Genomic DNA, 21,873 nt, shown 5'->3' on the forward strand with positions numbered 1-21,873 from the left:
TCTTAGGAGGTTCACGTGTAGCATATAATAATACAAAATATAAGCCTCTCTTGTCTTTTCCAATTTATTTTCAAAGCATTGGACGTTTTTGGACCCGAGCAAGAAATATCTGAAAGCGATCCACCGTCACACCTAATGTCATTCATATCCACCGAGTGTGACCCACAGCTGTTCTAGTTGTTCAGAGGAAAAATCACTTCAGTCAAATCGTTATATACAACACTAATCACTCGATTATCCGATCTGCTGGATTAGTGTTTCTGTGTCAATTTCTTCATATCAACCGTATCGATAACAAGGTTAGGGTTTATTGGACCTTTTATATAATATAATATAATTATTGCCTCCTTGAGCTTCAACATTTCATTGAAAATATGATAACATGTGTTTGATTAAAGGACTCCCATGTGGCAATACTGTAGTTTCCCTGTTTAAAGAGCCACGGGTTTGATGAACATGAAAAGCTTTTTTTTCTTTTTTAATCAAACAGTCAGTTTAATAATTAAACCATGTTGCACATTTCCAAACTGACAGGTTCAAAACAAGGCAGATCTCTGTACACAGCCAAGCCATGTTCACCCTCAGAAATATTAATACATGTAGATAGCTGGAGTCAAACCCTGGAAGCACTCATTAAAGTAACGCCCGGTACACAGTGGATTCACCTACAGCACTTCACTAAATAACCTCCCTTTTTAAAAGTGCCGAAAAAAGAAAAGAAATCACCATAAATGAAGGAAAGCATTTCCTCCAATTCATTTTGGGAGTGACAACGTCCCTTTTTGATGTCTTTTACGGAAAAAAACAAAAACAAATCTGAATACAAATGATTAGGGCCTTAAGTTGGATATAAAAAAGAAATATCTATAAAATATTTTATCTCACGAACAGCTGCCACTGCATAGTACATATTCCAGCATCATCAGATCATATAGTGTTACAAATCATTAATACTACATGATTCATTCTAGCAAAAGCAATTGCACATCATACATATCTTTGGTCCCTGTTATATCAGTAATTGTGGCTTAAACTCATCTCCTACTATGCGTAGACATGTGTTGGTTTATTTATGTCAGTCAAGTCTATTTGAACAATTTGATTACAAGCAATGAAATGAATGAGTGAAAAATGTGTTTGGTGGGGGAAAATAATGTTACGTTTCTGGTGATAGCATGGAGAGGCACATTCAGACCAACTTCCCTGACATCCACAGTACGCCACAACGTTTCACAGTGTGCTGCAGTGGGTTAAAGGACACATCCACGGCTATATGGAAACATGGGTTCTGGTGGTAATTGTTGTGGACCTAAAGTAACGTTTCTGTCCCAGGAATAGGAAGAAAATCAAGGTTTGAGTTGGTTAAAAATTAAAAAATAAGCAGTGTTGGTATGGCTGACAGCCAATGCAAAGTAAGAAGAGATGATCACATGACCGAGCAACACTGGCAGGTTTTGTGCTTGGGGGACGCTCCCTCCTCCGCTCCACAACTATTGGTCGAGGCAGTGGCGTGTGCCTCCACATTGGAGGATGGGCCTCTGCGGGCCTCCACAAACGAAGACCCCCCTGCCTTCATCTGGGGGGCTTTGGCCTTGCCCAGCAGGGGGTCCTGCTCCCCAGGCTGGGCCCCCGACCCCCGCGGCGCCGACAGCGGTACATCCTGGAAGTGGCTTGCGAGGGGTTTGGGAGGCTGGGCCGGAGAGGCCAGCTCTGAGGCCCCGTCCCCTGGAGCTGCTGCAGGAGCCCCAGCCTCTGTCCCAGTCTCTCCCTCTGGCCCCAGCCGTGGGGAGGGCGGGCCCTGGGAGTAGGTTGGCACGGAGGCCACAGCGGGGTCATCTGGAGCACTGGCTGGGGATTGCAGGGATGGATCCGAGTTGGGTGCGATGAATGCATCGTCGGCCACTCCTTTTTCTTCTTCTTTATTTGAAATTGCGTCTCCTGTCATCCGTATGTCTACTGAGGAGTCACCAGCCTCTGCAGTGACTGTGTCCAGCCCCTCACTCCTCTCACACTGTTCCCCGTGAGGAGTGACGGCAGAGGTATCCAGCGGCGCTGCTTCCACCTGCGCCATAGTCTCTCCTTCAGCCTCTCCCTGTGCTGCGTCCAGCGGGACAGACTCCTCCTCCTCCTCCTCCTCCTCCTCCTCCTCCTCCTGCTGCTGCTGCCCCTCCTCCTCCTCCTTCTCTTGGTCCTGGGGTGGTACATCTTCATCCGTTAGGACGATGACCCGCTCCGCTCGCATCACCAGGATGTCCTCGTCCTCATCGTCAACCCCCCTCCCGGCTGAGGCCAGACCCGGCTCTGTGTGGACATAGCTCAGTAGCGCTGTGGCGATGGTGCCGTCGGAGACCACCACTGGCTCTGTGGTGCCAGAGGCGACTGACGCTGGGGCAGTGTTGCCGTCGGAGACCACCACTGGCGCTGTGGTGCCGGAGGTGGAAGTGTTTATTTCTAAAGGGCTAGGATTGGTCTGCACTGCTTCCCCAGTGCTGCCATTGGTCAGGACCGCCTCTGTTTCATCCAGTAATGAGGAGAGGCTCTTTGTCACTACGTCCTCTATTGCATCTGTAGAAGTTCAGACAAAAAAAGGAATTGCTGACATTGTAAGTCACTTTATTTCATTGACTCACTTAGGTTTCCTTACAGGTTGTAGAGTTTATTTGTGGCATGGTGAAATTGGTAATTGCTGTATTGCAATACATGTGTTTTATTGGTGACTGTGACCTTCAGCATTGACAACACTGTCTAATGTAAATATTAATGTAGGAGGAGATAAGACGCTTACCAGGACGCTAAGTCAGCAGGAGAAAAAAGTTCAACGTTCAAGAAGAAAAGAGAAAGGATCAGGGGGACAGAATACATCAGGAGAAGGTAATGTGTGTAAAAGAAGAAGAGGAGACGCACTTCTAGCACAAACTAATTATGAACACTGCTGACATGTTTAAACATGCCCTTGGTATCAATCAAATAAATGAGAACTTGCAAAAGCCTGTAACGTACACCATGATAAAGGGATACATCACTCACACAGCCTGATTCATTCTAGTTACACTTCCCATTATAAAATATTTAACAGAGCAGAGATCCATATAACTTAATCTAGGGAAACAAATTACGCAAATGTCTTTACGCATTGTAATGTAGAAGTCTGAAGATCAAGTCTTCAAGGCCTGAGAGTTGTTTCAAAGAGGAGCTTTTCAAAGAAGACTGGCAGCTTTTTTTCAACCTGTGCCAGCCTAGTGGATAATTTGATCTTGTTCTTGAAATAGAGAAATATACAGCTATAGAAAAATAAACAATTTTGAAATAAATGCTGTTCCGTAAATACTTTAATTTGGCTTGTTTTTTTAAAAAAATTTGCTGCTTCATGCATTCCATCATACGTTTTCCATTGATAATTTTTGTTTGCAAAATAAACACACTGAGCATCTGCAGCATTGCCAACTCTTTCTTTCCATTGTTTCGCACTGGCCATGGCCTTCTGGCAGCTACAATTGTGTACAAAAGGGACATTGACACTCTTTGCTAAGCCACTGCATGTGTACTTATCTATTTTTACATTTGCATACGAGGATGTCCTAATTACGATTGCGTGTTACACCTCAAGTCAACGGTGAGGAAACACTGAGCTAGACAATGGCGCTCATCTCTTCGGAAGAGCCTTCGGCTTTTGTTTGAGAATGTTTTCCAACGCATGCAAGACCAGCATGATAAGAGGAGGAACTTCAAGGCTAAAACAGTGGGAATTAATTAGGCGTGGGATAATTGGACAGTGTGTTCAAGCGCGTGTGTGGCTGTATGGTTTGCAGAGGAAGAAACAAGTTAACGAGTCAAATCAAAAATGCAACTTAAACCCACCTGATCCCATGGGTTTCTCCTGGCCGTTCTGCAGAACATCTGTGATGAAAAACTGAGTATGTATAAGATGCATATAACAGACGCCCATCACCAAAGACTGATTGGCCTGGTCTATTGGAGTTTATGTATTGTGCCAAAAACAACCGGCACCGCCCGAAAACAGACTTCATTCCAACTCCTGTGACCACAGTTTGCTCGCCCATTTCATTACTCACAGAAAGAAAGGCATGGCAAATTAAACAAATGAAACGTGATCAATATGCCCTCCTTTAATTAAGGCCAACGCTAGCACGGCGGAACAGATGGTCGGGGCAAGTGGTCTGGGAGAATAGTGGCGTTTAAATGTATTGAGTTGAAGAACAAATTTAGATTGCTTATGAGATATGGCTTCATTCCTCTGATCAGTAATGTTCAGAAAGCTCAAGAGGTATGGAGGTTGATAAAGGAAAAATTCCTTGATATAAAAAAGATTTTGATCTGTTTTGAGATAAACTCTTTAAATGGATAACACCTCAGCTTACCTTCTGTGGCTTCCGCTGCATTGACGGTTTCCTATTCGACAAGAAAAATAGGGAGGAGTGGGTTATAATGGTTACAGCACATGTTAATGCTACACATCTTAGGCTTGTCTGTATCAGAGCATGTGTCGAAACTTCAATTGTAGTTTAACATATATCAATATTATTGCCCCTAAAGTATGGCTAAAGGATTAAGACAGTTCATAGTTGGGTGCTTGTCCCTCCATGTAGATCAGTCAACAGCCGCACTGAAGCATCCCTGGTTAAACATTCACCCAGAGCCATCCACACTGGCTGAGCGTGAGATATGTGAGCGTGGGATATGTAGCTTGATTGAGGGTGGCTTCAAATCCTCCTTTAGAGGATAGCAATGCAGAGAACGCTAAAAAAATTAGGGCAGAAACTGGAGAATAACACGATATATGCTCTACTGAAATATGTTGGATGTTGTTGTGGCTTATCACTTATCACACACACACACACACACACACACACACACATACACACACACACACACACACACACACACACACACACACACACACACACACACACACACAAACACACACACACACACACACACACACACACACACACACACACACACACACACAATTAGCTGCCCCAGATGCATTACAACACCTATTGTGTTACAGGCTGACCAATGCAATACTGCGAGGGGGCACAAATGTGTTAATTGTGCCACACCACTAGGGGGTGGTATGGAGCTATCATGACCAAGTGTTCACGGTAGCTCTACATACATGGACCTGTCTAGGGCTCAGTTCAAGTCAAGATGACCCCCATGTATATTCTGTTAAACGTGTGGGACCGGTGCATCAGATGAAGCAAAGAAACACACATGGCCCTGTTAGGAATCACAGAGGAAGTGAGCTGTTGACAAGCTGTCAAGCCCACCGATATATTTAGAGTTGTTGCTTCCCGTTCGGAAATAACCTGTATCTTCCGAAATGTTCCCAGACAAAGGAAGACCCCTCGAAGAGCCCAAAAAGGACCTCCTCTTGGTCACAGCCTGTGTTGAATAAAGTAGAAGCTCAACAAGCCAGGGGGTTTTGTTCAGAAATGAAGAGTACTTTGTTAATGCTAGACAATGGCACTGGCAATGGCTTCAGGTTAAACAACAACTGTGGAGCACACACACCGCTGGCCGCTTGCTGTGACGGAGCCGTCGGTGTTCATAAAGCAGCAGATCTCCAAACAGGTCCTGGTGCCAGAGCAGCACGGGGGCTGATCGTGCATTATTCAGGGTGGAGGATCTCACCTCGCGGGCCCAGAAACAAAAGCGTGCTGGTTGGGGTTGTGTCCAGCGTACAGATGGGTGTGTGAGCTTCTCACCGTTCTGCCATCCTCCGTCTCGTTCTCGTTTAGTAGCTCCCCTTTAGCCAGCCGCCGACTCTCTTCCTGCAACCTGACACACACACACACACACACACACACACACACACACACACACACACACACGGAATGAACATGACCTCTGGTACTATCTAAGCTTTTATTGCCTTTCATGCCTGCTCCCCTGATGCTTTAAAATGGATTCTGTAGTCACAAAACATCATGTTTATGAAGAGCTTCTGTAATAACATCTTACTCGTCAATGCGTTTCTCGGTCTCCGGGGTGTGGGGACCCCAGAGGGGGGAGTGGGAGCTGTCCTTGGTGGATGGTGAGGTGGGGGTGGTGGGTGAGGAGAGAGGACCCTCCATCAGCCATTGGTCCCGCAGGGACTTCCGCTGAAAGAGAAGGCACGCACACGCACACCCACACAGGTTAGATTAAACAAAACTAAAATCTAATCATTTTTGGATACGTGACAATCCTTAACATGCCATGAATAACACACCATTAGCTGAGCAGCTGCATAAATAATAAACAGATACACAGAGCCGGAGCGTTTCAGAGAGAGAGAGTGATAGAGTGAGAGAGAGCAGTAGAGACCTGTAGAGGATGACAGATGTGTGAAGGCAGACGGCCGTCTTCCCAGCAGGGATAGGCGCTAGGTAACGGGGGGTGTATACTTGTAACAACACGTGTTCTTTGAAGTGCGTCGTTCAGTGGGCCCCTGTGCGCGGCTACCCTTCTTCCCGCTGGTTTCCCCGCCCTTCCTCTCCTCCAGTCCGACCTGACCAGAGGAAGCGGAGCCACCTCGGGGTGGCTGCTACATACCTCACCTCTCCTGGACCCCACCCAGCTGCGCAATCGCTTTCATGTTTTCATAGGGAGGAGACCGCCGCGCGGCTGTGTGCGCGCGCACACACACACACACACACACACACACACACACACACAGACACACACACACACACACACACTCTTTTCTCTCATTACTTTTGAACGCACTGTTGCAAGGAAGGACTCACGTCACACACACATTCCTACAAACACACAAACGTGTGCTGACGTCAGTCCCGACCACAGAAACTATGCACTCTAACCTACCACAAAGACCCACGCTCTCTCAAAACACTAATTTAAAGGAAGTCTGGCCCATTTCCCTAACATTGCTGTTAACAGTATCTTCTCCTCTCCCTCCAAATTGAAAGACGTTTCCCTTTCCTAAATGGCTGTCTATACAAACCGGAGGAAGCCTGGGAACAGTGGTTATGTCCTGCAAGGTCCACACCGTGTCTAGTCTCAGATAAGAGACCGCCAGAGCTCATTGCATAAGCACATCAAAGCACTAGCCTGTGTCTGCCATGCAATGCCGCATATTATTGTATGTACCGTAATTAAGAAATTAATAAATGTATCTAATAAATTACTAATTGAATCATTGATTGAACCACTGATACTACTGTGGTCTATAAAACAAAAAATTTAAACATGATTAGTTTTACTATGAATCACAGGTAAATGATGTAGCATGTGGTTTAAAACGTCTCATCTAATCTGTCAGCTCCAACTGCTAACTGAGTGGGGCCTCCACCTACCTCTTTTACTAGGACAATGCTGGTAGTAACTAACCCTGACACTGCTTGCTGAACTAGAAATTGTTTGATGTGTTTTTTTATTCATTGTTTTTAACGTACGCCATTCCATCGCAAGACCTCAATGTTTGCTGAAGTGTTGGCAGCACTACCTGCTCAGGGGGCTAAAAGAGTCACAAACCCTCCTCTGTGCTGATTCCTTCTGGACAGAACAAGCAGAGTTCTGTCCCCCCCCCCCCCCCCCCCCCTCCAAGGCCTTTGGTGTCTCTCTCTCTCTGAAAGTATAAATATTATTTGAGTATTCCTAAACTCATAAAATAAAATGTCAGACATTTTCTTTCGGTGCAAATGCTTTCCTCTACAAATACATTAAAACACAGACAGGAAGTTGGAATTGGTGTGAAAACAATAGATTGGTGTGGGTTTAGCCTGGAGCGTGTTGTAAACACCCTCACAACCTCACAGTCCTGCCTGGTCCAGGGGCCCTCAAATGGGGAAACCAGGACATGCGGAAGGGTGTGAATAGATTTGTGTGTGTGTGTGTCTGTGTGTGTGTGTGTGTGTGTGTGTGTGTGTGTGTGTGTGTGTGTGTGTGTGTTTAAATGGAAGGGATGCTCTTGCCAACAGGCTGGACAGCAGCTGCAGCAGAATTTGTTTGAGTGAAATATTGGTATCTGTCGGTGGAGAGGCAGAAAGAGTGAGAGAGATTGGCAATTCTGCCCCTTTTTGCTGGGAAACCAAGCAAGCTTGAAATTGTATTGCATAGTGTCGGTCCATGCCTAAGGTCGATCCATGCATAGTGTCTGACCATGCATAGTGTCTGACCATGCCTGCATTTCTCTGTGTGTGTGAACCTTCCACTGACAAGTGGCGTGATAGAGCGACGGATACATTTCATTCCCACACGAAAAAACTTCAGAGGGGGCATGGGGTGTGTGTGTATATGTATATACGTTTGTGAATTATTGTATATGTATGTATATGTGCATGTGTGTTACCTTTAGCTGTTGTAAGCGCAGTCTCTCGTCCTCCATGTCTCTCTTCACCTGCTCCTGCTCCTCCTGCATGCGGCGCTTCTCCTGAGACCCAGAGAGGGAGGGGGACAAAAGACGGGTTGAGGCCGACAGAAAGACAGAGTGAGAGGTGGCAAGAAACATTATGGGAGAAAGTCAGCCAGATGGAGAGCAAGAGAAATTCACAGAATGAGAAAAATGGACAGAAACACAGCAGAAAATTTTGAAAAGAGAGAGAAAGAGAAGGAAAGAAGCACTTTAGTGTGACATGGAGAGGTAAACAGCTGCCAAGACAATGAGGCGTACTACATGAGATTAACACACAGTATAATGCAGCATTGTGCTATAGCTGAAGGTGACAGTAGTCCTACAAAGAGGAGGTTGTGGTGATACAGAGTCTTGACAAACATCTACACATCAGAACTGGGACACGAGAGGGATTCAACCGAAATTAAGTTGTTAGACTGCACAGATGGCAGAATAAGATGGAAAAAATGAGTGAATAAAATAACAAAAAAGTAATACAGGAAGAAAATAATAGAGACATAATAGGGAAGTAGGAACAGAGAGGCACCGACAGAGTGAGGAAGAGGCCTAGAGCAGAGGGTTGGCAGTGTTAAATAGGGGGTTTTAGCCTACAACACTCTACTATTGTCACAAAGACGCCAACTGTCTCCATGGCAGCCAGTTGGTGTCGTTTTACCACGGCATCAGGGTCGACCTGGCGCCATACACAGTAGCCTGCTTCAATTATTCAGGAGCCAAGGAGCACACACTGTCCAGTGTCTGTGTGTGTGTGTGTGTGTGTGTGTGTGTGTGTGTGTGTGTGTGTGTGTGTGTGTGTGTGTGTGTGTGTGTGTTTGTGTGTGTGTGTGTCTGTGTGTGTGTGTGTGTGTACACTCACAGCGATAGCCTGCAGTCTCTGCTGGTACTTCTCCGTTTCATCCATCTTGCCACCTGTGACACAGCAGCAACACTCGGTCAAAGGTCAAACACGACCAAATCCTACAATTGGAATTGTTTGCTGACAGCCACCTCTGTGACAGAGCAGTGTTACATCTGTGTGGCTATCTGGAAGTTGCATCATATGCCTCTGTATTGCCGAAGACTTCAATATTTGTTAGTCTGGGGCAGACTTTTGATTACTGTTTACCCATCTCAATGTTTGGATACCTAGGGACAAACCCGTAAACAGTTTAACTTTGCTGATTATTTTAACAGAAACTATTCATGTTTTTCATGGTTAGGAGACAATGATTCCTTGTTCAGTTTCACAGTCTCCTTAGAAACGCCTCTGTCCAGCCCCGGAGCGATTCATTTCATCTGCTGAGGTGTGTTTGATAGACCATCTTAGACAGTCTTTGTCTAGCAGAAACACTCTTCTAACCTTTTGTTTGAGGCATCATGGCGTTGCCATGGGCTCTCCCCAGCCAATGTAAGTTTGTGCATTAAGAGATCTTTAGTCAAGCCTGCGGCCAACATTAAATGGATCAACATTCAAAGTCTGCATGATACAACATGAGAATAAAGTCGTAATCACATGAAGACAGAGACAGAGAGAGAGTGAAGAAGTGAAAGAGAAAGTGTGGTAGAAAAGAAACGAAACATTATGGGAGGTGGGAAAGAAGAAGACAGCAAGATGGATAGAATAGGAGGGCGTCAGAGGCAAATAATGTCTCCTTTCCTTGAAGTGTTTTTACAGTTTAGAGTACAGTGACACTCCCCTGATATACTTCTGTGGGGGCTGAGTTACTCGAAGAGACACACATACACACACAACCTTTTAAATATGCAGAAGAACTAAAATGGATGAGAGGATGAAGAAACAGTTTTGTCAGTAATGACAAGTCAGGGACTTCATGTGGACCACCCATGTACAAAGACCCTAATTTAAGCAATAATAATACATATAATTCATTTTTTAAAGAGCAATTTAGCCTAAAACTTTAAATATGGTAATATGCCTTATATGGCCCTGAACATAGTAATCTACAAAATTTTGTCAGTAACTAAAATGAACTGAACGTGTGCTCGACTTCACAATGGGGGACACATTGTGTGTGGGTGTGTGGAGATCTACCTGGGCAGTAGCTGAGTGTGGTGTCCAAGAGAGGGTTAAGGTTCTCGGAAAATTATAGTACAACGCCACTGTGTGTGGATGTGCTGAGCTCGTTTTGGACAGCCGTTGATGTTCATGATCGACCGAGAGAGGGTTAGGCTTCCTGGACACCTATAGTATTACGCTAAAGTGCTTGTGGATGTTTGGAGCCCTGTCTGAGCAGAGGTTTATTTTTATTTCCGTGTCCGAGTGAGGGTTACGTTTCGTATAACGCCATGTTGTGGGGCACATTTCATCTGAACACCAATCATATACAACGATGGTACTAAGATAGCATCGCAAAGTAGTTGCCGTGAGTCTCAACATGCCTACCTCCTTCTGAGAAAAAAAAAAAATTCAGCTGAAACAGCAGGTTCTCCGACATTTTAAGCCATTTACTGAAATACCATGTATGAAAACATTCACTAAACAAGAGATGGAATAGTATTGTGTAGGATTCTGAGCCCTGCATAGCTCACTGACTGGGGTAAAAAAAACAACACCAGCTAATTTCCAACATCTGCTGCCTCACAGGGCAGGCCTGGAGAGTGTGTTGCAACAGCAACCACATTTCATTCACTCCACACTGGTTGGTGTTCAGTTTTCCCAAGCAATGGTTCAATCTGCCTTGCCAGTCCCTCTGCTGTCCCTCTACTCATTTCCTACATGCTGTTGCTGGTCTGTCCCATCTTACCTTCTATGCTTCCCGTCAATTCTCCATAACGTCGCCTTCTCTTTCTACATCACCTTCCCTGTGTTATCTTCGCTCCATCTCTCTCCCTCTGCCACTGTCTCTCTTTAGTCATCTGATTGTCCTTTCCCTTTAGCCTTTTGTTGGTCTAAAAAGGGCGAGGAGAATAGGAAATGTGAACTAATGAACAGAGAGAGTTCTAGCCACTCCCTCGCTCTCTCCGGCGTTACTAGACCCATGGAGTTAGCTCTGCAGGAACTGCGCCGTTGGCATGGTTTCACTGAAAACATTCCTGGCGCCTAGGTGGCAAAAGAATGCACATTGATCCTTCTGCGTGAGTGTGCTTGTGTGTGTAAGCCAGAATGTGTATTTATGTTGCGTGTGGCGGTTACAACGTATATTTTCCCAGCGGTAGACCGCAGAGTGAGAGAGGGGCGGTTACCTCACAGCTGATCAGTAGGGGGCTTAGGACCGTATTCTGTCAAATCAAATCCGATCAAACACACACACACACACACACACACACACACACACACACACACACACACACACACACACACACAAATTGCACATGGCTGCATCTTTTCATCGATTATAGTTTGCTCTCTGGTGTTCCAGAAGACCCCTCCCTAAACAACTTTATTGTTCAGCACATTCTGAGAAGTGGTGCTACCTATGAAAACCTTTTGATTATATTCACTGACTAAATCCCAAACAGAGATTAGCGTTAGCATTTCATCCCTCCAAGTGCTCGGAGGGAAGCTTTTGGAGAGATCCAGCAACACATCCACAGAGTGAAAAGGGATTTTCAGCAATCAGTAATGGCATGGGGGCTAATGATCACATGCCCACAATGCTGCTTCCAATTGGCTAACAGTAAATGACGGTTGTTTCATTTAGGGAAAGAAAGACGGGTACCGTCTCACATGAAGACTTTACCCTAACCTTGGGCTGTCTTGGAACAGCTGATTTCAATGCGTGCTTCCAGACAGAGGAATCCCTGGAGAAAAGTGTGTGTGCGTGTGTGGAGGGTCAAAAGGTCCCTGGACAGAAGCTAGGGTGGCTACTGCCAGCGCAATTGAGCAGGGTTTCAGGGTACTGGCTGTCTGTGTTATATTTAAAAGGTAGAGCGGTTGAAATGTATTGGAATAAACCTTACCCTGAAGAGAGATAAATATGAAATTGGGTTCGCTCTCTAGCACCATTCAAACCGCCCTGTCCTACTTCTTCAGGGATTACCGAATAGCTGTGTTTCAGCACTAACCACACACACACACACACACACACACACACACACACACACACACACACACACACACACACACACACACACTCTGAAGACATGCTACATAGTGACATTCTGACATGTGATGATGCAATGTAACCCCCGCCCGACCCGCTCGAAACATTCACCACACTTTGATGTCTTATGCTCGGCTTCTCCGAGAGAGAGACAGAGAAAGAGAGAGATAGAAAGAGAGAGAACATTATTATGGTACATTAAATCATTCTAAAAGGCCTGTTTGATATTGCTCCGTGTCAAGTGCTGTTCCTTAACTGCTGTAATGAAGTGCTAATACCTGCATTACACAGAGCGGTTATCACCGGGTGCTTTAATATGAGCCGTCAAAAGGGTGCAGTCAGCTTTTTTCTGCTACTTTGGCGTGCTACAGAATCCAGTATATAGGCCTTAGCCCTCACAGGTCGTGACAGCACCACCAGTACAAGACCATCCGCACCAGTACAGAACTGAACCCTGGAAAAGCCAGGAATAGACATGGAAACGACATGGATATAAAAGAGAGAGAGTGCTAAGAGAGTAAGACAATGAGGGGGCAGCATTATCATTTCAAGGCAGCTAGGTAATCTGAATGAATGTCCTTCCCCAATGTTGTCGGGACAGAAAGAGTCCCGCCCCCCCCCCCCCCCCCCCCCCCCCCCCCCCCCCCCCCCCACGTCGTTACTGGCCTTCACTCAGGAAGAGCCCAAACTTTAAATAGACTCCAACATCAAACATAAACTTTTTTTCTGCGATCAGAGACGGGGAGCAAATTAAAACAGCAATCAGTCCCTGGCGAGAGTGGTGGCCGACGTGAGACAGCGCTGAGTGCGTTTTCATCAGCTATTGAAGTCCAGCGGCTTCATCGACTCGCCTGCATAATCCATTGAGGACATGGATATCATTGCTTATCCAAGTGGAAATCAATCTAGGACAAGATTGGTGCATTTGTGTGTGTGTGTGTGTGTGTGTGTGTGTGTGTGTGTGTGTGTGTGTGTGTGTGTGTGTGTGTGTGTGTGTGTGTTAAATGGAAGGAATGCTCTTTTAGTGTGCATCGGTGCATTAGTGTGCGTGGGTGCAATATTGTGTGGAACAGAGTAATTTGAGAGAAAAGCCGTTTGTTTGATGCAACCACGTTCCTTCAAGTCCATCTCAGGCAAATGACATCCCTGCATTCCAATTCTACACGCTCATGTGTGCGTGCATGTTCTTCTGATGGCTTTAGCCCTCGCATTTCTCACATAATGATGGCATTTGGAGTGCGCTGTGGATTATCAAAGCCAACTAGGGATGTAACGGTACGAAAATTTAACCTCACGGTTATTCTAACCAAAATGATCCTGTTTTTTTGGTATTATCGCGGTACTTTTGAATACCCAAAATATGCCCATACTTCAGACTTAGTCCTCTAGAAGGTAGGGATGGGCAACGATCGTCGAATAGTCGGAGTCACGTAGAATATCGAATAATGAATGTGACTATTGTTATTTATTACACGGCTCTTCTCAATGCTGTTGAACGCTCCGTTCACTTGCATGGGCCTTCACAACTTCTGTTGGTGAATAATCTTTTGATAATTCACCGTTGCTAAGCATATAATGACCTCTGTCAAGGAAAGTTTTTTTTTTTTTTCTATGGTTCACTCCGCAAGTGGTCCTGGTAACTTATCAACCCCAGTGCCCTCGGTTGCTTAGCGACGTCAACGTCTTTGGTGGACTATTTCTCTGCTGATCAACACCACGAATGCTGGTAACAAATAAATTGTAAAAAGACACACCATGTGAAGTTATTTTTTTGACGTGTCTAGTTCACCGTCATGCAGGCTATGTTCAGTAAAATAAATAAATAAATAAATAGCGATCTGTTTTTGGCGCATGGCCTATCTGCCGAAGCCCACGTTGAAATAATTTTGATGTTGAATGTTGATGGCGCAGTTGGTGAAATCAACAGATTGATTTCATACAAATCATAAAAGCCTCTCCCTGTGTCATTTTGTGTGCGAATATCGAATATTTGTGTGTGGGGGGTTCTTGATTGACAGATTTTCGAATATTATTTGAATACTTCTTAGCGAATATTGAATAGTATTTTTGCCAGAAATGCACATCCCTATTAGAAGGCTGATGGATGTCTTGACCACATGAAGTCGCTTATAACCAAACTCAACTCCTCACCCCTGGAAGGGTTTTGTGAACCCATTGGAAGAAATCAAAGTCTTCACAAGTCTGCTTGTTCAAGAACACACGTACACATCCCCGATGGTTAACAACACTTAAACTCTATGTAGGTTAGGAAAACCCCAGTAAACAATATCAAACTTGACTCAGCCAATTCAGGTAGGTTCAAAAAACAATCTTTAATTTCTGTTTTACAAGGTCAATTTTAACATTTTTCCATTTGTGCTTCATATCAATGGATTACGGCCATTTTAGTCTAAGCTCACAAAGTGAACTGAATCCAAATCAATATCCAAAAACAATGTATATTTTTTAATATATATTAATTTGCCCAGTAGATGAAAGACAGCGCAAGAATAACCCTATTTATTTTCCATTCTGCCTGGACACCCGGATAAAATGTGACCTGCTGGGGCTGTAGGTTCTTATTCAGAAAATATCCATCCATGTGTCTTTCTCTTTGATGGGTTATCTTGCTGTGTAATGGAGATGTAATTGACATGACTTCTGTAATCAGCCTGTGGCCAGTAGAAATATTCTTTCTATTATCATGCAAGATTTGGGATTATGAAGCAGCCTGTAGGCATGGATAAGCTTGCTCCACCGCTGTAGGGGAGATGTTGCCATGGGGAAGGTCTTTAATTCAGACATGACAGGCACACCAGAGCACCACCTGATCATAAGACATACTAGCACATAAGCCTTTACACCTAGCACTCACGAGCCAGCCCTTGATTCCCTCCACGATTACATCATGTTATTGTTATTCAGGAGAGGAATTTTTCTCGAGACGGTAATTTCCCCTTCTTAGGGACCAGTCAAACTATTTATACTACTACATGGTGGCGGTGGTGATCTCTGGTTCAACGTGAGATATTATTTCATAAAATGCAGTACCAATTCCAATCGGCCTTGAATTTTCACATAAATACATGCTGTTGTGTGGCACACTGTCCCATCAGCCAGGCAGAATAACACAAAATGCTAGGGAATGTGAGGAATTCTGCTAAGAGAGAACTTACTGTAACTGGTGGCTGCTTCAGGAGAGTCAGCGTAACCAAGATTTGTCTCTATCCTTTGATTGGAGGATCATAGCTTAGGTTAAATGGTATAGTATAATAGGACAGTAGGACGGATGAATGCGACCCAACCGGCTATGCGTGACTGAGAGATAGCAATTGTGAGCTAGAGATGTTGAAATGTCAACACTGAAGTTCCTTTTCCAACAAAGCCTGACACGAATAAGGCCTCAAAAGAAGAATTCATTACCTGCCACAAATGTCACACAGCTTACAGTATACAGGTACAGAGAATGAGATACATGGACCAAGAGAGAGGGGTTGTGGAACATGACAAAAGGGGGATTTTAAATGGCAACTGAGAGCAGAGCAAGGGGCAAGGAGTCAAGTCAAATGAAGGAAGGAATCAGAGAAGATTCCAACACCTGCACTAGCAAGTCCTGACACGAAACCTAAAGCTGTCTCCACCGGCCCCCGATTATCCATCAGACACACATCCTCTTCCACCTACGCAAAACAGCAAGCAACCACTTTTTGGTTTCCAACTTTACTTCAATATTTTGCACATGCACCATCTAAGCACAAACACACACACACACACCCCAACCCCACCCCCACAACCACTCCCACCCAAAAGTTGTGTTAATGAATTATACAATGACCCACTTTTCTATGGTATTAAGGCTTTCTTGTGTATGATGTATGTGTCTTGAAAAGCAAAAGCATGTGCGTGTGACGAGTAACTGCTTGCTACATTTGTTTTGTCTGTGTATGTGAGCAAGGGATTAGCGAGTGTGAGTGTGTGAAAAATGTGGAATGCAGGACTGGTGTAATCCGTCCTCTGCTCATTTCCCCATTGTCACGGTGTCCAAACCAGGGGCCACCACGCCTCTGGGGCCAACAGCCCAGCCAACAGATCACACACGTCAGCTATCATGAATCACTATTCAGCTCTGCTTAATCCAGCAGTTTGCTAGGGGGGACTGGCGGTGACGATCTCTCAGTTGGCTGGGCTCCAGTCCCATTAGACAGGTCTAACCCTGGAGAGTCTAGACACGTAGTGAGTGCCAAGGAGGGGGACAAACTCCCGTCGTAGAGACCTCGGCGCAGTGAAGTCACCAAGACTTCTTGGTTTCATTACATTTCGTTTGGGTCACCATTTACGCCACTAACGCCAAGATTAACAAAAAAATTATCCGATGTTTACCTTTAGTGTCATCATCATCATATTGAGGACATGTGTTGACAAGGAGGTGGGGAAGAGGGAGACAGCAGTCATTTTACTATTCACTCCTCCCATAACCTCGACAGTCTTCAGCACTTTAACCAATCCGCTGTCTCCCTCTCACTTTCTGGGATTATTGGTCAAGAAAGAAAGGTTGACTCATATCAAATAACGTTCTGGGAGTTACTTGATAACTTTTAATGTAAGGAATGTTACCTGCTGCGGATTAGGTGTGTGGATTCAGAGGCCCAGTGTTTAAAGATAATCAAATGAAGAATACTCTGAATGCACTTTATGAACAAAAAAACTCATACAGATATGATTCAGTTCAGTTCATAGATGATATTATCTTTTTGTTTAAAAGTAGAATTATGTTGGGGACCCCAAATGCTATTTATTTTATTTAAAAACATTATAGGCATCATGGGTCACCCTACAGCACAGAGATACAATGACCCTGGCTGGCTCCGCCCAAAAGATGTCCTCCGAAGGAGCCGAATAAATGACGACGGGATGGCTACCAATTGCAGACTGAAAACTGTATCCGCACTAGAAATATTGCCAAAAGACAGTGGTGTGCGCACATAGTGGACTCAAATGCCATTTCTTGTTTAACCATTGTTTGAGGCCATTTCTGCTGGAATGAACAAGAGCTCTGCTAGGATCAGTAAAACCTTTCTGCGCCCGCAGACATTGGCACAGTGCACAGCAAGCGCACATCAAGATAGTGCACACACACCTCAGAACTGCAGCTGGAAAAATATCCTGAGGGAAACACTGGACACAGCCCTCACAGAAACAGTTTTACATAATAGTCAACTAAAAAAGCCATTCAGTAATTATTTTGGTATAAATCACCATTTGATTGACAGTACATTGTGCAATATAATGATATTACAACTGAACAATACAGAACAATTATCAAGTATTTTCGAAAGTTCTAAATTGTTGATACTTCATTGTAGCTGTGAATGCAGCACTACATGGGATTTTGAATCCAGGTAACTTAAAGAGACTCAATGAGGAAGTATTGTTATTTACCCACAAATCAAGTTAATCTGGAAAAGCAACCTAGATTGTGTTCTTGGGTAAAAGGACTGGATTGAATTATCACATTTATCTTCCCCGTCAGCCACGTCCTGGAATTGTACAGAACCATTCAAAGCTCTCCTAAAGGGTCAAAAGCTGACTGATATCTCCCATGACCCAACAACACTGCAGGGTTGGCTGGGAACTGGACCCAGAGCTCTGTCCCAGCAGCTCTGAGCACCAAGCAGGGGTTGAGAGTTTAGCACAGAGAGCGATACTTCACCCTCCTCTCAATAGTAACCAGGATGGCTTGGTCAACATACACCCCCGAGCCCACCAGGGTGGCAAATTATATGAGGGCTGAGGTAACACCTACCCCAGCTGATAACCTGGCCCAGCAAGCAAAGCTGGTGGTCTGAGGAGAGGGATCGCAGGGGCGGCTTATGAAATTGAATTTGAAGCATACTATACCAAGCAATAATGGGCAGGAAGAGTCAGAGCATCTGGCCCTCTTTACAGAGCAGGTCATTACGGGTAAGTGGTTGCTGTGTAGGTAGCAAAGGGGGCGAGTGTCTGGTTCATGGATGAAAACAGTTTCAGGCCTTTGGTTCTTCAAGCACATTGCAGCCTAAAATTTGGGGTTTGAGTGCCTTACTGATGGACACTTAAGCCTTGAGGAACCAGCAACCCTTCAGTAGTAGTACAGGATGTACCTTCTGATCTACCTGCACATACAAGAGAATTTTCATTTATGCATACTGAAGTATTCATCAACACAAAAAGGGTTGGCTTAGTGTGCCAAACCAACAGGGATTTATTAGCTCATTCAATGCTGCATGAACAAAAAATGGTTGTAGAGTTGGATAATTAACTTTGGTTAAAACAATAAACCCAGAAGGTTTGCTATTATTGGGGGGGGGGGGGGGGGGGGGGGGGGCAGACTGGAGACTGGAGCCAACCGGTTTGTCAAATACCTCTTCTATGAGAACACATAGAATATCCATCCCTACTAATCTAATTGGCAAGTTCCAGAAACATTTCAACAGTTTATCTGGATAGGGGATAGGGGCTGGATTTGTAGGGGTGGCGCTAGATCACAAGGTACGTCCTGTACAACTGCTGAAGAGTTGCCTGTTATTTTCAAAGTAAACGACAAGCACACATCAAACTCAGCTCTCACTTGTGATTCAAGTATTTTGTGCACGTTCTACCCACAAACAATACTGGAATGTTTTAACAATTATAAATCTAAAGCTATTGGCGGAGTAGGGCAGACCATGGAGCAGTTCCCTTTGCAACTCTTCCTCAAAACATTTTCCCTATTCCAATATCTTCATACCAAAGGGTCATTACTCGACTGTCGTATTCTCGTCTGGCACAGTTGTTTGCACAGTCAGTGTAAAGAAAGGGCTGTGCATAAGACAGCGAGGCAAAGCAGAGTAAATATAGAGAACATAAGGTTTGTTTTTTCTCTTTTGGTCATGCAAACGCTTTCTACGCTGTACTGCGTTCTTCACAAATATGTATCCAGCTAGTGAAGAATGGTATGACTAATATATACCCTTATTGTGGTAATTCTATCTTGTAGGGATTGTCGCTCTGCTGTTAATTTGCCTTTATGTTATATCTGGCACTAATCAAATTCCCAGCCATCCATAGCAGAGCCTTTTTGTGATCCTCCTCATTGTCCTATCGCACAGTGGAGTATTTCATCACTCATTATTTTCCATTACTCAAGCAAAACCGAATGGCCTTTAGTTTGTTCATGATGTAAGTCTGATCACATTAGCAAGTCACTTTTACACTGAAACGTTGGGTCATAAAACAGAATTTGCACCTTGAAAAAAGCTGAAAACAATGTTGGAAAAGTTTGTTCAAGAGTAGAACTTTGGATGCTATTATTGCAATTGAACTCAAAAGAGCGGAATAAAAAGGGACTTAATACGCATTTCATCCCCTTCCAAACTATTGCAACAACTGAATAGATGGGTTTTGAATTAATTAAAAATCAAATGCTTTAGGCCCCGTCCACACGGAGCCGAAACGGGCGAAAACGATCCGGTTTCGTTTTATGCGGTTCAGGAATATCGCTGTAAAAACCGCATCGAGCTGTAGAAACGCTGTAGTAAATATTCAAGGCGCTGGTTCTCCACAGAAAAAAGTGGAGCGCATCAAGCCTGAGCGCATACTGTATACAAACATTCAGTCAGGAGGAGATTCAACCTTTTAAATTGAGCAGAAATACTTTTTAATGTACAGTTAGTAATTCAATTCATCAAGGGGCTTTATTTAAAGCTACAAAAATAATACAAATAAAATAATAAATAAAGAATTCAACGCAACTCTGACGTCCCCCAGCTGGTGGAGGGCTAATGACGTCATCGTTTGCGTTCCAGGCGTCAACACAAATCCTAACACGAAATCGCATAGGTCCGGATAGAAATTTGAAACCACCTCCGTGGGTGGTTTCAGAAATGTGCGGTTTCGGGCACCGGATTCGCTGGCTCCGTCTGGACGCCAGTCGGCCGAAGCGCACAAGAGTTTTAACCAAAAAAACGGTTTAACCAAAAAATCGGTTCCGTGTTGACGGGGCCTCAGTTACAATGGATTTGATTATTTGGATTTTTATTGATGTGTTCTCAGGTCAAAGTACATATCACTCAAATGTAAAGTAAGATCAGCAAACAAATAACTTTACAAATATTGTTTTTTATCCAAAGATGTCCGGTAGCACCATCACTATGTGAGCAGACATATGTACGATCTACCGTTTCACCGCAAGGCACCAATGTTGTTCACACACTATAAAACAGCAAGATGCCCTGAAACCATCTCGACGCAATATTCACAGTATCATAAGATACTGTGAAAAACACTATAATCTGCACTGAAAGCCTTTCACAATGGACACGTTCAGCCTTTCATATACCTGAGACGCCATCAAACATGACAAGATTAAGATAAGTTACTTAATAGAACTGTGTGGAGCAGCAGTACACGGATAAACCAACATGTGCCTGAATATAAAACATACTGAAGTAGCCTACTTTCCACGCCTGCAGCAAGGGGGGTATTGGGGCATGGACGTCTCTGTGTGGCTGGTGGTGGTGATTGTGGGTGGGGGTCATCATAACTGAAGACAGACATCCTTATCGAAATATCCATAGAGTATCTCACTGGCGCCCGCTATAAGTGCCCCCGTGCATCACCGAATAACCATGTAATAAGAATAAGAAGCAATCAGTGATTAAACTGAACATGTCGAGGTTCGTTTTTGAGATAAACAACAGAGGTTGTTTACCTGGTTAAGTTCTCTGGTTAAATTGATCAGCGCATTTTGGGCTCAAAGGCTGCAAAACAGGGCCCACTGATAGCGTTTGTCTGCGTTAATATCTAATCTCGTCATTAGGTTTGCCCCACAGAGGTCACAGAACTCAGCAGCTGTCGAGCCAGCCTACTCTACTCATGGTCGGTGGCAATTCTTGGCTCTGTTCCAAAAGGTGTCAGCCCAAGGACATAGCCTATTCGTTGTTATACCAGTTGGCAAGTTACAAACGGAAAATAACACAAATAAATGAAAATTTGAAGCTTGTGAAAATAGTCAACGGAAGACGTACCTTTTCCCAATGTGCCACTTGATATCAAATACTCCAATACGTATTCGTCGCGACAGCTGGAATCAGTGACCTGAAAGGGTGTCCCGCTATTCAGCAAGGTCCGAGGAGGGTACTTTCCAGCAGAATGAATTGTGTGCGAGTGTATGTGATTGTGTGCGTGAGACAAAGATCCAGCTTCGCAGCTGAACACCTGTGTGGCGTCTCGCAACCTGGCGGTGAAACACAAAGCTCGTCACATGAGCTCGTGATCGGCAACAAACACGCGGTTCTGAAGTTCAGCTGTAATGGAAAAAGTTGCTTTAACGGGGGGTAGAAACGGAGTGCAATGATTGCGGAAAGTGACTGACTGCCAGCCCGCTTCCCCTGGAAGCTTTTCGAAAGGCAAAATAGAGACTGGTCGCCT

General features: G+C 44.4%; 1 protein-coding gene across 2 annotated transcripts; it reads right to left on the reverse strand.

The window, feature by feature from the left end:
* Positions 1–462: 462 nt before the first annotated feature.
* On the reverse strand, positions 463–21,871 carry palm3 (paralemmin 3). Of its 2 annotated transcripts, none has more exons than XM_079729735.1 (8): positions 21,471–21,871; positions 9,240–9,292; positions 8,321–8,401; positions 5,989–6,128; positions 5,733–5,805; positions 4,380–4,410; positions 3,859–3,897; positions 463–2,565 (listed from the first exon to the last, which is right to left on the reverse strand). In XM_079729735.1, the coding sequence occupies exons 2-8, from the start codon at positions 9,282–9,284 to the stop codon at positions 1,427–1,429; spliced, it is 1,548 nt and encodes a 515-aa protein (XP_079585861.1). In that variant the 5' UTR covers positions 9,285–9,292; positions 21,471–21,871; the 3' UTR covers positions 463–1,426. The 2 variants fall into 2 exon arrangements, with proteins under 2 accessions (XP_079585861.1, XP_079585862.1); XM_079729736.1 differs by lacking the exon at positions 21,471–21,871 and adding an exon at positions 11,128–11,252.
* Between the last annotated feature and the right edge of the window lie 2 nt (positions 21,872–21,873).

This window comes from Pollachius pollachius, assembly GCF_949987615.1.
Source record: "Pollachius pollachius genome assembly, chromosome: 2".
NCBI classification, from domain to species: domain Eukaryota; kingdom Metazoa; phylum Chordata; class Actinopteri; order Gadiformes; family Gadidae; genus Pollachius; species Pollachius pollachius.

Coding starts and splice junctions, on each gene's coding strand:
- palm3 (XM_079729735.1), bottom strand. CDS start 9,284: ATGGATGAAACGGAGAAGTACCAGCAGAGACTGCAGGCTATCGCT. Junction 8,402..9,239: donor AGAGACTGCAGGCTATCGCT/GTGAGTGTACAC, acceptor TCTGGGTCTCAG/GAGAAGCGCCGCATGCAGGA. Junction 6,129..8,320: donor TGCGCTTACAACAGCTAAAG/GTAACACACATG, acceptor CTTCTCTTTCAG/CGGAAGTCCCTGCGGGACCA.